At 44.0% G+C, this 14,370-nt stretch overlaps 1 protein-coding gene and 1 non-coding gene across 3 annotated transcripts in view; both read left to right on the top strand.

Moving 5' to 3' along the window:
* Positions 1 to 222: 222 nt before the first annotated feature.
* trnap-agg (transfer RNA proline (anticodon AGG)) lies at positions 223 to 294 on the top strand. Its single transcript has one exon. It is a non-coding gene; the product is annotated as a tRNA-Pro (tRNA).
* A 583-nt stretch (positions 295 to 877) lies between these two features.
* bbs9 (Bardet-Biedl syndrome 9) overlaps positions 878 to 14,370 on the top strand; it is a 105,306-nt gene continuing 91,813 nt past the window's right edge. For both annotated transcript variants that reach the window (XM_058053031.2, XM_058053030.2), the window contains exons 1-13: positions 878 to 1,007; positions 1,821 to 1,939; positions 2,038 to 2,194; positions 5,094 to 5,158; positions 5,277 to 5,390; positions 7,670 to 7,844; positions 9,763 to 9,847; positions 10,486 to 10,669; positions 11,504 to 11,633; positions 12,300 to 12,481; positions 12,551 to 12,627; positions 12,695 to 12,748; positions 12,853 to 12,955. In XM_058053031.2, coding sequence (XP_057909014.2) covers positions 1,828 to 1,939; positions 2,038 to 2,194; positions 5,094 to 5,158; positions 5,277 to 5,390; positions 7,670 to 7,844; positions 9,763 to 9,847; positions 10,486 to 10,669; positions 11,504 to 11,633; positions 12,300 to 12,481; positions 12,551 to 12,627; positions 12,695 to 12,748; positions 12,853 to 12,955 — 1,438 coding nt within the window. In that variant the 5' untranslated portion in view covers positions 878 to 1,007; positions 1,821 to 1,827. The remainder of the gene's footprint in view (positions 1,008 to 1,820; positions 1,940 to 2,037; positions 2,195 to 5,093; positions 5,159 to 5,276; positions 5,391 to 7,669; positions 7,845 to 9,762; positions 9,848 to 10,485; positions 10,670 to 11,503; positions 11,634 to 12,299; positions 12,482 to 12,550; positions 12,628 to 12,694; positions 12,749 to 12,852; positions 12,956 to 14,370) is intronic.

The following is a 14,370-nucleotide window of genomic DNA, read 5'->3' as shown; positions in this document are numbered from 1 at the left end:
AAATTGTCCTCAGCAAATACTGTGTTATAACATCTATATTTCACTGCTGTTTTGTAATTAGTTTTATATTTTTTGATACTTTTCAACTTTAAAGTCGTTGCAATACAGTAAATGGCCTGTAGCCGGCGGTAAAACGCCACAACTATTATATTTAGGAGTTGGAGAGGATTCCACAGTCGACGTGGCATGGATTTGAAAAGTAGATCCTTGGAGAGAAAATGCGGCTCGTTGGTCTAGGGGTATGATTCTCGCTTAGGGTGCGAGAGGTCCCGGGTTCAAATCCCGGACGAGCCCATCTTTTTGCGTTTGCAATCCAAATATCACAAAATGAAATGTGAAATAACAGTATAATTGAATGTACTGCTTCAAAATAACATCTGTGAATACACATTATATAGTGTGGTGAAGGCAAACAATTTCAATACCTTTTGTGCATTATAGTTAATTTGCTAATGCATTATTTGTGTGAATGTAAAACTGTGTGTGTGGGGGGGGGGGTATCCACCACGGCCATTCATTTTCTACCGCTTGTCCTTACGAGGATAAAGTACACGAAATTAGAGTAGTTAATGAGGAATGAACCTACCTCTTTAGTTCATTATTTCCTCAGTATTTCCTCAGTAACCACTCTACTCATCAGTTCTCCATCAGTTCTTCAGTAGTACTCTAAATATATGTGTCTCAGTCATTTGTTTCTTATTAGTTCTTAATTAGTTATTCAGTAACTATTGTTTTTTTGTGTAGTTATTGTAAAGCGAGACTTAAAAATATAATTAAATCCTCAGCTACTTGTATAGTTGCGTGACTGTGGGGCGGGCCATGAAAAAAACACTCAATTTCCCACCATGCATCTCTTCCCCGGTCATGCGCACAGCAACTCACTTCCCAGTTGAGCGTCAGTGCCATGACAACAGGACGATGGCTTCAAGAAAGCGACAAATGTGATTTTTGCCAAAACAACGAGAAACAGACCCACGCAATTCTAAGAGTTGTTTGTGTACTAGAAGGTAAGAACAACATCTACCCTGCTCTGTGGCAGGCAGGTAACTTGCGGAGCGAGCTAATTTGCTTGCTGTGCTTAAGTTAAATCAGTCCGCTGCTCGTTAGCATCGAGCTAACTCACCTGTGACTGCGCCTTGATGTGTGCGTGACTTCACACTCACACTTTATCGTATTAGTGACCAAGCGCGCTCTAACACGCAGGTGTACTACTGCATACTACTACAAAAGCAATTTACTTACTACTATCGACCTGCCAGTCCGCACAGACTGAAAATGTCACAATTCAGCGAGTGTCCAAGCAATAATATTTACATAAATTCCTTCTTATGTTGTTTGGTTGAATTACTGTGGGACAAAACATTTAATCTGCGTGCGTATCTTTGTACGTTTAACGGAAAAATATTTACATGCGTACAGAACTTAAAAAGTGAATGTATTTATGAAGATATAATGTCCTGTCTGGAGAATGTTTCATTTCATGGTTTCTGGTGCCTTTTCCTGAGGCCTGCAGACATTTTGTGGATTAGCTGCCTGTTCCACCTGCTCACTAAGGAGGACGAAAAGCTGCTTGCATCCAGCCTCAACCACCTCTTCTCAGCCTTAGAGCCTGTGGGGGTCACATGACTGGCTTGCTGGTCCTCCATTGGCTGCAGGTGTCAGCGTGGCATTGGGAGCCTAAGCACCTACTGGAAGTGACTCAGTTTCAGTGACTGCTTGTAATCCTTTGCTGGACTTTGTGACTGACTTCTTCTGTAGACCACCTCCCATGTCAGATATCTAACTCTTTCCTGCTTTTGTCTTCTTCTCTGTCCAATCAGACGTGCCATGTCTCTGTTCAAGGCGCGTGACTGGTGGTCGGCAGCTCTCGGCGAGGGGGAAGAGTTTGACCAGGGATGCATCTGTGTGGGAGATGTTGACAACAGCGGCACTGGACATGGTCCGTGTGTCTCTGTTTTTGAACTGAACACCTTTTGTCACAAAATCAACAAAAACACAGAGTCTGCTTCATGACTGATTTGTTTTCGTCCTCTGCAGACAAGGTGGTGGTAGGCAGCTACATGGGCATGCTGCGGATCTTCTCCCCTCATGCCAGCAAGCTCAGCGAGGGGGGCCAAGGCTCAGCTGAGGCCCAGCTGCTAGAGGTCCATCTTCAGAATGCCATCATCCAGGTGGAACTGGGGAAGTTTGTCTCGTGAGTAGACACAGAGGACACTCTGAAGGCTTTGTTTGCCTTGCCTTCAAACATTCATGTTTTTTTTTCCAATTTCAATGTTTATTTATTTTGTCAACATTCTTAATAAAGTAAACCACAGGTCTCAAACTCACTGACATGGGCAAGCGATAGCCAACATTGACCTCACAGTGCGTTTATCACACAGTGACTTGCTCATTCAGTACATGTATAGGGTTAGGATAGTTCCTGTTTATAATCCTCCTTCAGCAGGAGTAGTCACCCTGTGCATTTGTGTGTGTTAAAGGGACACTATGCATCCAGCATTGACATAACACACACATGCACACAAGTTATATTTGGTGTCACCGAATGATTATTTGACCATACATACAAGTTACAATGGAATACGGCACATAGTTCCATTCACAGTCCAAAAGGAGTAGGACGAAGCACAGCTTATTTAATGCTACCCCCCATCCTAGATCTGTTGCTGTACATTTATTCACTTCCTGTATTTCACATGTGACATTTATTTAATACATACAAAGGTGATAAGGTAATGTAACAATATGGTCATGTAATTATTCCAATTTTTCACAATCAAAACAAATGTAAATATATATATATATATACTATGTGTGTGTGTGTGTATGTATGTATGTATGTATATATATATATATATATATATATATATGTATACGTATATAGGCATGTATATATGTATATAATAAATATATATGTATATATAATATAGTGTAATAATGTACAGTGTAATAAACAAATAAGGCTCCAGCATACCTGCGACCCTAGTCAAGTCAAGTTTATTTATATAGTTTATTTATTTGTTTATTAATTAATTAATTCACTAACTCATTTATTTATTTAGTTCACAGTGTATTTATATACCTGATTTGTTTACTCTGGCGCCAACCAGTTCCAATGTGTCTGTTTTTTAGATTTTGTTTGTTTGTTTTTTCCAGCTGGAAATGGGGAAGTTAGTTTTGTGAGTAGAGTCTAAAGTCTGTGGTTGTCTCCCCTTTAAACATTCAGGGTATTTTTTCGTGCAGAAAGCAAGATGTCTCTTTATTTTAAAGGCTTCTTATTCCAAAATTCCCAAAGAAGGAGTGATTTGTAGATGTGATAGAGTTTGGCCTTCCTTATCAAGGAGCTAACTACAGTTGGCATCATAATCTCCCTTTAACTCAAATTAGCTTTAGCCTGGTGTCTCTCTCACAAGCGCAGAGTTTGGCTTTGTTGTCCTCTTACAGAAAACGGATTAGACTCTTTAGTGGTGTGCTCGCCTCTAAATCTGAACCACGATCCAAACCGCAGATCCCCTTGACATGATCGAGTAAAGATAAAAATAGTTATCTCAATTTAACGAACCTAGTCATTAAAACTGTAGATGCAGTACACAACAGTATTGGACTACACCTCTCAATACCCCTTTCTGTTCTCTAGCTCCATAAAAGCATGCTTGGAGGAGTTTGATGTGGAAGAACTGGAACTCCACATTTTCTTCACCTTTCCCGTATAGTATCCTGTCTTGCACTAAAAAAGACATCAGGGCCATGTTACACTGAGTGAGGGTTTATAGAGTTTGTATCCTGTAGGCGGCACTGCCTGTCTGTAGTGTCAGCGTCACTGTGCAGTCTGGAAAAAAGCTCTCTAGGTCTGCCTCCATCCCACACCATCACGTTGGGAGCAAAATGGTGTTTGGTTAGCCTGCGGTTTCCAGCACAGAATTCCTCCGAGGCCGGCGGGCATTTCAGAGGCGAGCCCGGCTAGAGCCGCATGTTATAAATAATGTTGGGCAGAGCGAGGTGGGCAGCCGCTGGAAGATTTGACTTTCAACGCCGAGTAGCACCATTTTCCAAGGATGAAAGAACACTTGTGGGATCCAGTTTCCTCCTTTCTCGTTGTTCCTTTCCCAGCACCGGCAAGCAATGTCAGGAAGTTCCAAACCGCTTCACGTGTTCTCACAGGGGAAACATCGACAGATTTCTTGTCTGTGGCTGCATGTGGTGGCTGCAGCTGGTACAGCATCATCAGACATTGAAAATCAACAGTGATCTAGTGCTGACTTTATCACCCTGACAGTTGAAGATCAGTTGGGGGGGGTGTTGAAATTACAGTCAGAACCCCTGTCTTTTTTGTACAGTATTGCACGTAACAAACTCCGCAAACAAAAACTTTGCTGAGTCACTGTTTGTGTATTTTTCATTGAATGTGACTACTAAATAACCCGCCATGGGGCCAAAGAAAAATGGCAAGTGCCAGAGCTTTTATGAAGGTGAGAAATTCAATCTCCACATCGGAAATGAGTTCTATTCATTTGTCACTTATATTTATTTCCCATTGTTTTCTGCATGTGAAGCAATAATTCTTCATATATTTGCCTGTAATTGGATCTACATTATTTCCTATGGGTAATTGGATCTACATTATTTCCTATGGGAGTCACTGCCTCATTTTTTGTACGTTTTGGTTTTTGTTATTGTTCCAACTTTTTCCTCATAGTAAATCATCTACAGTACATCCAAAAATGTGAACAAAAATGCATTTTATTGGTACTAATTATAGTTTACATACAGAAAACATTGCAGTACCATATGTACTAATAGTGACAACTTTGACAGTCCGTTATGCACAATCAATAGTGTTGTTTATTATTTGAACAATAGAAAAGGTAGTGGACACGGAATGTAACTCCTAAGCAATGCCAAGGCTCAAAATCAATAGTGTTCTTAATTAAAGGAACAACAATTAGTTAAATAATATCACTAGAGCAATAGGGCATGTAGAGAGCAGTGACTCCTCAGCGGCTTCAAGGCTAAAAAATAATCCTGTTCTCGCTCTGACATCCAACTCTGTATTAAGAATAATAATAATGATGATGATGATGTTGTGTGTTCAGGTGTTCAGATCTTCTTCACTTGGCTGTCCTTCACCCCAGGAAGCTGTCAGTCTTCTCTGTTTTAGGTAACCTTTAACTGTCCTCACCATGCCACTTCTCGTTTGAACTGAGTGGCGTCCGTGTTGGTATATTTTGACATGTCGTGCCGTATGTGTCTATGCGTGTGTGTGTGTGCGTGTTCAGGAACGGCAGGGAACGTGGAACACGGTGATCAGTACCAGGTCAAACTGGTTTACGAACACAACCTGCAGAGGACCGCCTGCAACATGACCTATGGTGCCTTCGGAGGAGTCACAGGTACCGCCCGCACTCATTCCCACACACACACACACACACACACTTGAATGATGCTGCTTGTGGAAAAACCAAGTCGGGGACAGCCCTGGACTCCAGAATCCAAGAATAACACACACACACAACGGGAACCCCCTTTAAAGCAGAGAAAAATGGTCATTCCAAATAAAGGCTGCTTTGTTGAAATGTGTGTGTGTGTGTGTGTGCAGAAAAGTCCAGACTGTCTGTGGCCTGGCATGATGGACCCCTTCATTCACTCCCTGTTTACATTTTGTGTGTGTGCATGTGTGTGTGTGAGTGTGTGAGAGAGAGAGTGATATAAAGTCCATCCATCCATTCATTTTCTATGCTGCTTATCCTCACAACGGTCGCGGGTATGCTGGAGCCTATCCCAGCTATCTTTAGGCGACAGGCGGTGTACACCCTGGACTGGTCGCCAGTCAATCGCAGGGCAAGAGATATAAAGTGTGCACTTTCTTTGTGTAATACACTGAGGTCCAGGACCTGGGAGTGTAATTGTATCCACCACTAGAGGGCGCACCATTCCACTGAATGGCCATCTTTAGTCTCTCCCTTTCGCAGCTTTGAATGAATGGGATGTTGTTTGCTTTAGGGGACTTACCCTTCTTCTTCCCACTCCTACTGTGAGGTCAAAGGTTAGCTCTGCACAGCCACTTAGAGGACCTTTGTCTCACACAAGGACACTTTCTGCTGGTTCTTTAACTTGACCTTAAAGCCAAACCACATCACAGCGTCCTTCACACACTGCAAGCTATTATTAAAGTGCGTTATTAGCTTTTATTCACGTGTAATAAGTCAGCTTATTGCCTTGGACGCGAAACATTCAATAACTGCAGCATAAGGCGGCCTTTAGGTAATAAACCAAAATAGCACAGAGTGAAGTGGCCATTTATACTGATACATTATGTGCACTATAAAGAGACCTTGCGTCCAAACAGGAGCCTCTCTTTATTTCCTTGGTTTTTTTTTTTTTACATTTTAACACCTTGCCATTAATGTTATGGTTTGTGTTCATTCTTCAGTATAGTTTTAAGGAACATACACACCTAGTTCTGTTTGTCAGGAGGACCTCTCATCAGAATGAGGACTTTCTCCCCATGACCTTTTGACTCAAGACTAAGATGCGTGTGTTTGTGTGTGCGCGCTTTACAATTAGTGGACCTTTAATAGCATATTTCAAATACTTGCCTGTTAGTGCACTGTTAGTAAGGTACTGACTTTAAAAGTTCCACTGCACTCATGCACGCTATAGGTGTGTGTGTTTTTAACATTAATATTGGTCTGCATCCTTCACATTAGTGTTTTTGCACATCTCAGTAGGGTGTGAGTGTGATGCTAATATGTTCATTCATTCATTTCTACCGCTTTTTCCTCACGAGGATCGCGGGGGGTGCTGGAGCCTATCCCAGCTGTCTTTGGGCGAGAGGCCTAGTTAACATTTTGGAATGTGGGAGGAAACCGGAGCACCCGGAGGAAACCGGAGTACCCGGAGAAAACCCACGCATGCACGGGGAGAACTCCACACAGAGATGGCCGAGGGTGGAATTGAACCCTGGTCTCCTCGCTGTGAGGTCTCCGCGCTAACCACTCGTCCACCATGCCGCCCATGCTAATATGTTCATCAAATCTGAGACATACATGACACATACGTGAGTACCTGAACTGCCGACTCGATGTCGGCAGTCTAGAACAAAGTGACTCTAATGACTCTTCAATGGCAAACACACACAAACACATAGTCTGTATATATTTAGGGTGTGTCTGCTGTTTACAACCTTGTCCTTCATTGTGCTAATGGCCACCTTGAAACACGCTCATCATTCATTAACACGTGTTTACATAGAGGTGATGTGTATGAGTGTGTGGCTTTTCTCCTTAAATCTGTGCTGATAGATGCCTTGTGTGTGTGTGTTACTGTAGTGTGCTGCCGGTGGCTGTCTCCCTGACCTCTACTTGACGGCAGTGAGAGGTTTAATAGCGCATTGAGGCCTAATTATAGTCCCCCGGTCACATCGCTGCTTTATGGTGGAGTTGTGTGTGTGTGTGCGTGCACACCAGGGTGTTAATAGAGATATCAGACTGAGCCAGAATGAGAAACACACCTCGCTGCTGCAATAGAAGCAGCATGTTTGAGCGTGAGGTTTTTATTGTTTGTTTATATACAAGAGAAAGTAAGTCCAGTCAAAATATGCAAATGTTCCAGTTTCCCATCCATGCTGTTGTTGAGCTTAGATGATATCAGCATCTACCTCCTCCATTAGGTCACCACTCGCTGTGCATCCAGTCAATGGACGGTATGCTGATGTTCTTCGAGCAGGACAGCTACTCCTTTGGAAGGTTCCTTCCGGGCTTCCTGCTTCCCGGCCCGCTGGCCTACAATTCCAGGACGGACAGCTTCCTGACTGTGTCCTCTGCTCGCCAGCTGGAGAGCTACAAGTAGGTTACACTGGGATATTCCATGAAGCAAGAGTGAATTAATGCTGAGCTGCACGTGCTCTGAGATGTAAGTGTTACAAAAACGTGGTGAAAATAACATAAAAATATGTGAGTGGAACAGAAAATGTGACAAACCACAGACATGTGATGATTCCTTTGCAGGCTGAGCTTGCATGCATACACACACACATGCAGATGCAGGAGGCAGGCGTTCAAGAACATTTGTGTTGCTGTTTGAAAGTGTTTGTGGTGAACAAGGTGCGAGTTGTCCCATGTGTGAACAGTGTTCTGGCAGTGTGGCATTTGTGTTGGCGTGATCAGTGCCTATGTAAAGTTTAAGCAAACATTCTTATGCACGTGCAAGAGCATCTCACTGGAAACGCAACACACAATTAACATCTCCCACCCACACATACGCGCAGAGAATTGCTATCTTTGTAAAGTAAGCACTCATTGTGCATGTGTACAATGTATGCAATTATCGCAATAATATACTGTACATTTTTAGCTCTTTCCTCGGCTATCCAAAGCAAACAAATCCTATCAGTCGGCAAGGCCCCTCGCTCAACATCTGGGTTCTCCGAGTTGATGCTGAGCTGTGCTCCTCTCAGATCCACTTGGGTGTTACGCATAATGTTAAACACCCCCGACATCCACGGTAATAGAGGGGACACCCTGGGACGGTTTGAAACGTGTGGGTTGGGTCCCTGGTGAGGTGTCAGTTGACCTTGTGAATATCTCAGCTTAGTAAGCTGATGCAGAATGTGTTGGATGGAGCCCCTCACAGATGTAGAGGAATAAAAATAAATAGTAAAAGGCGTGAAACTAAGAGAAGACGACTATACGGCCAGAATACGTTCTGGCTCAAATCTGTTTGGATTTCAAAATGTTTTTGTCCCAAAGAAACAACGGAAATAGAAAGCCTTGGTTTTTGAATGCTCTAGTTTTTGTATGATTCAAGTTCCTAAGGAATTAAATTTTGCCTCAGTTTTCACACAAAACTGTACTGTATTTTTCAGTGGTACTGAGTGCCCACATAAAGCATCCTATGCGTTGATCGCTCACTGTACGTGCATTTTTGTTAGGAGGTGCAGCTACTAAATAACCCGCCACGGGGCCAAAGAAAGTTGTGAGCGCCATCAATTTGATAAAGAAAGTGAGAAACACAATTGAACTCATGACAGACGACAAAGATAGCATCCCCTCCCGCCTCTCTACTTCTTGCTCACCTCAGTACCTCAGGTACCACTGTCATGTGTTCCAGTCTCAAACTGTGGCCATTATAAACCTTAACTGTACAGCTAATGTCACATTTTAACATTTTCAACAGTCTCACAAGTGTAAAAAGAAGTAAACCTCGAAGTGATGTACGTGGTTATGAATGTACCTTTGAGGTGAATCTTTTCACATGCAGACAAAATTCAGTTCAGCTTCCTTCCTTTTATTATTGTCGACTTGTTGTCAATTTGGCCATATTGTACTGAGCAGCCAGGAGTACTCTTTCCTACATGACAATCGTTTTCAGTGATGGCTTCCACGGTTCACCAGCGCTTGTCAGGTCGGGTCACTTGTGTTTAGGGAGGCCACCTTCTTGCCAAGCAGCCGTGACTGCCAACCTCTCCCTGGAACATTCCACACGCCTAAGAAGCCAAAATCAACGCGGCCCTGATCGGTTGACCCGTTTTTAAACAGCTGCTTGTATGAGGCTTCGCTCTGTTGCGTTTGACGTGAGAAGATCCAGACAGTCCGCACTCGGGCTCATCAGGGTAATAAGACACTATCCTGTGGTCTTGGAGTCGTGGTTAAACATGTTCGATTACATCTCATTAGTGACACGACCAAGTTTATTATGAATTGTTGTCACGTCGGCAGGAGTGTTTGTGGCTTTAACATGCGCTCGCCTCTTTCCGCATCTCAGGTATGAGACCTTGGCCGTGGCCACGGAGGCAGAACGTCGTCAGGATGCCGATCTTTCCCTCAAGGGTGGAGGCAAGAGGCTGAGTGTAAGTCCCGTCCTGCCCTCATTTGAACTCTGCGCTGACATGACTCCAGTATGACAGCTGCAATGTCAACTTGATGTCACTTGTTCCTGCACATGTGTGATGGTTGAGTGGAGGCCATTAATGCTCATTAACACCAGCAAGCCCAATTTGCAACAAACTCATTAATGCAAATTGTACAGCTCTGGCATGATCTTAGTTGTATTTGGCGTGGAGGCAGCACCTCGCTCCTTGCATCAATGGAAAGCCTCAGGCAGGGAGGGAGAGCTACAGGTAACCATGATCATGATAGACATCCACGGACGGTGTTTTTTTAATGCAATAGACATAATAATAAACATATTGTTGAGTATTATTGTTTTGTAAAGGCAGGCTAGTTCACCACCTAATGTTGTGGCTGACGAGTGTATCCTGCTTGCAACTTAACGCTCTAGAATGTGTTAATGTGTTTTGGTTCCTCATTTTAATTCAAAACTGAGTCCGATTTTTCCTTCAAAGTGCTTCAAATTTCAACATGTCACATTAGATTTTGTCACAGTTTTAAAGTATTTACACCGACTTCCTAAAGAGCAGAGTGTGAATTATTTCCTTTATGAGTAAGCCGTGTGCGTTTTTTTTTCATCTGTGTGTTTCCTCCACAGCCTGACTGGACGATGGTCCTGGGTGAACTCGCCCTCGACATCTCCGTGCCCTCCTTCTCCCACTCCTCCTTCTCCATATTCGTCCTGGGCGAACGCAACCTCTACTGCTTTCGAGACAACGGGCAGATCCGCTTCATGAAGAAGCTGGAGTTCAACCCCAGCTGCTTCCTTCCCTACGCCTCATGTGAGTGTGATCATGTGATCATCAATTGGATTTGTGCATCAATGGCAGTTTTGGTACATTTTGAAAATAATAAAGAAAGATAAGCATGGGGTATTATGAGAATGGAAGTGGTAAAATGATAATGTTGGTGTGTGTTTTGTTTTGCTGTGGTAGCAACACACACTCTGTCATTTGGACCCCTGCTGACCGCCACCCCCGCCATATTTGAACTCCTCAGCACTGTGATTGAGGCGTGTTTGCTTTGCGTGTGGCCGTCACCTCACATCTCACTTGGTGGTAGCCGCACCGTTGGTGGGATGGGCTGGATGTGCAGCTAGAGTATTTATAGCTCATCTTTCTAGCCATGAACCACAGGAGAACGTGTATATGTAACTTTAGATGTATTTATGCATGTTAAATGTTTTGTGGGATGTAGTGTGATGTCATCTTTGCACTCATTTTCTGTGCACGTGTAAAAATACAAGTCTTCTCATTTGTTCCGATGCAAAGTTTTACAAAGGAAGGGAAGTTCTGCTTGTCATAAAGTGGATATTAAACACAATTTGGGTGGCACAAGCGAACCGTGCACAAAGAACATTAATGCTGAAGGTTTCCCCATTTGAAATGTTACAGAGAATGATCTTACAGGGCAATAAGCCATTGTCGTTATTGTAGTTTTTTTTTGTAATTTTTTTTAACCAAAAGCCACACTTACACAAAATGACCTTCATGTGTAATATCAGTGACTTTCCCCTTCCCCTAAAGAAAATAAAAAACAGTTTTATGATCCTCATCATCATAACACGACACACTTGGCAGTCCCATAGCACTAATACGTATTTTGTTTCTGCTTAGTGACGGATGGCACCACCAACCTGCTGCTAGGCAACCACACCAACATGCTGCTGGTTTACCAGGATGTCACCCTCAAGTGGGCTGCCCAGCTCGCCTTCGTGCCCGTGGCACTGCGCGTTGCCAACTTCCCGTGAGTGCAACACGTGTCGTGATGTGCACAGGGTGCATTGAGGAAAAAAGAACAGACAAGCGTGTGTGGGTCAAAGATGGGCGGACCCACTTCATCGTCCTGGCATATGGGCTCAGTCCTTTTCTCTTGTCTGTTTGCTCACGTTCAACATCAACATTAGTGGGTGTGAGCATCCCAACGTGGGCACAGAGTGTGTGTGTGTGTGTGTGCAAAGCGAGAGTCTTTGTTTTTAGTGTGAGAGTGTGTTTCCGTCACAGTCGGCCACGTGTGTGAGTGTGTTTCCGCAGCAGTTAAAGTGAACGTTTAATGCCCGTGACTCCCTCCTGTGCAGGTGTGGAGCCTCAACCTGGACTCCCTCCCACCCTCCTGTGTGTGTGTGTGTGTGTGTGTGTGTGTGTGTTAGCGCCTCATTGGCCTGGCCTGGAAGTACAACACATCTGCAACCAGTTAGCACACACTCACACTGTTTAAACACATTATTGCATCACTCAGCATTTCCTGCTTCTCTCGTTTCCCATTTGTTCTGTCAGAAATCTTTACCGAAGTTTTGACGTATAGTCCATAAAAATTAGGAAGTAATATGGTCCCACTGAAATCCAATGCCAGTGCTGTGACAGTCTGGTTTCTGTAGCTAATGATGTTTTTGTATAATTGCTGCGTTGTCAGGGATCTGAGGGGCGCCCTGGTCAGCCTGAGTTGGGACGGTCACCTCCTGTGCTCCTATATGGGCACGGACCCCTCCTTTTTCTCCACCCCCAAAGTGGACTCCAGAGAGGTGGACTACGAGCAGGTGGATGCTGAGATGAAGAGGCTGCACAAGTTCATCCGAGAGGCCAGCAGGACCCAGGGTAGGAGACGAGTGCTGCCTCTAAAACTATTAATTGTGTACCTAATGAAGTGACTTGTGACATTTACAGACATCCTGCATAAAGATGAAAGTGAGGAGGACCTGACAGTGACGGCATCCGTGTCACCCAGCATGGACAGCCCATCGGTGCACACACACACACGTCCTCCCACATGCAGACATAAACACTAATTTGTTTTGTCCCGTTGTACAGGTAGCACTGATTCAAGACATTGGCGGTTTTCCTGTCCCCTCAGTGAGGGTAAAGGTGAGGTCTTGTCACACAACAGTGGTCCTCTCTGGTCACTTTGCGGATTGATCCAATTTGTTCATCTTCCCCCTCCTCCTCCTTTTTCTGCTGCTCGTGTCCAGGTGAAGGTGAAGGCCAACAGTGTGTTTGCCTCATCCAAGCTGACCATCACAGTTCAGCCTCCACTTGCTGTCACTCAGGACCAGTTTGTTCTTGAACCTTTGGGTCAGTCTTTGCATGCATGAGTGTGTTTGTTTTCAGTAACACCCCTGTCCTATACGGTCATGGCAAATTGTACAGTTTTGTGATCCTTGGGGTGCACATGCTTTCACTCTTGTATGTGCAAGTGTGCTTCAGTCAAAACATTGAAATTGCTTCAAGCAGCTGCAATTATAGGAGCGCCTCCATCCTTCCCCAGGCCCTTCCTCACGTTAACACCACACCTCTGTCCAGCACCTTCTTCATCACACACCACCTTGGCACATGCACATTACACTACGCTCATAAGTTGACCGAATGTGGTACGCCAGCACAGAGCAGATGGTAATATCTGAAGAAAAATCTCAGTTTGTGTCCTTCCTCCACACATTGTCGGCAAGCGTCATCCATCAGAGAAGCGGCGTTGCGACGCTCGTACAGATCTTATGTTCATGACTTCAAGATGCTCCGCAGCTGCAGTACTCTGAACTCATTCGGAGCTCCCAGCCAAACAGATCACTGCTGCCTGCTGATTTACGACGTGTCCGTGCAGCAATGCGAGACGTTTGTGTGCACCTGCTAATAATGCAAACACGATGCACAGTCTGCGCCGCCTTGAAATTCTGTCACGTTGTCTCTTTCAGTGATACATTTGCACTTCATATTCATTATTTTAACATGTGTGTGTATACAACATATGTTTAGCATTTATTATTTTTAACTTTACGGGCCAGTGCGTCATATTCCAACCTCTACCATGCTATTACGTTGCATGCTATATAGGATCAACTTTGGAGTCAGTATAAATAGATTTGCGTCTGTCGTGATGTTTTTATGCAACATTTCCATTGACATCTGGAAGGGAATGTCGGCCTCCATGAGTTCTTGTTCTGTCTTGCTGCTTTAGTTTTTGTGACAGACAAATAAAAGCCACTCAAATATTTACAGCTGCTGAGCATGGAAGAAAACCTTCCCAGTAGCAATGACACACTGAGATTTGTTGTTGTTAGTGGCTACCGGCTAATTAGCCTAGCGCTCCAGGGACAACTGAAACTGGCACCAACTGCGCCCACACTGCTACTGTTATGTCTGTTTGTCTCCCACGTGCGTTTACATGCTCGTGCAGTCGTACCGTTTAAGGACTTCAATTAGTCAAGTGTGTTATTTTCATCTGTATTGTCACATTTAAATTGTTCTACATGAAACGAAGGACACTTAAATGTGTATGTGTGCGCGTGTGCACGCATGCTGTGGTTAGAGGGAGGAGGAGAGGTAGCACCTTCTGACTTTTATTGTTATTTCACTTTTTATTCGTCTCAGATGGCGACTCAATTCCCAGCTCAGCACACACTGCCTCCTTTGTTTTCACTCTCCCGCGCTCACTTTGTGTCCCTGTCTTTCCCCTCTTTACAGCCACTCATGATTCCCTTGCTAGCACCGAA

Source organism: Doryrhamphus excisus, linkage group LG5 (genome assembly GCF_037039965.1).
Source record: "Doryrhamphus excisus strain RoL-2023G ecotype Guam linkage group LG5, RoL_Dexc_Guam_v1.1, whole genome shotgun sequence".
NCBI classification, from domain to species: domain Eukaryota; kingdom Metazoa; phylum Chordata; class Actinopteri; order Syngnathiformes; family Syngnathidae; genus Doryrhamphus; species Doryrhamphus excisus.
The sequence above is the reverse complement of the archived record's forward strand: the minus strand, read 5'-3'. Positions and strand labels throughout refer to the sequence as shown.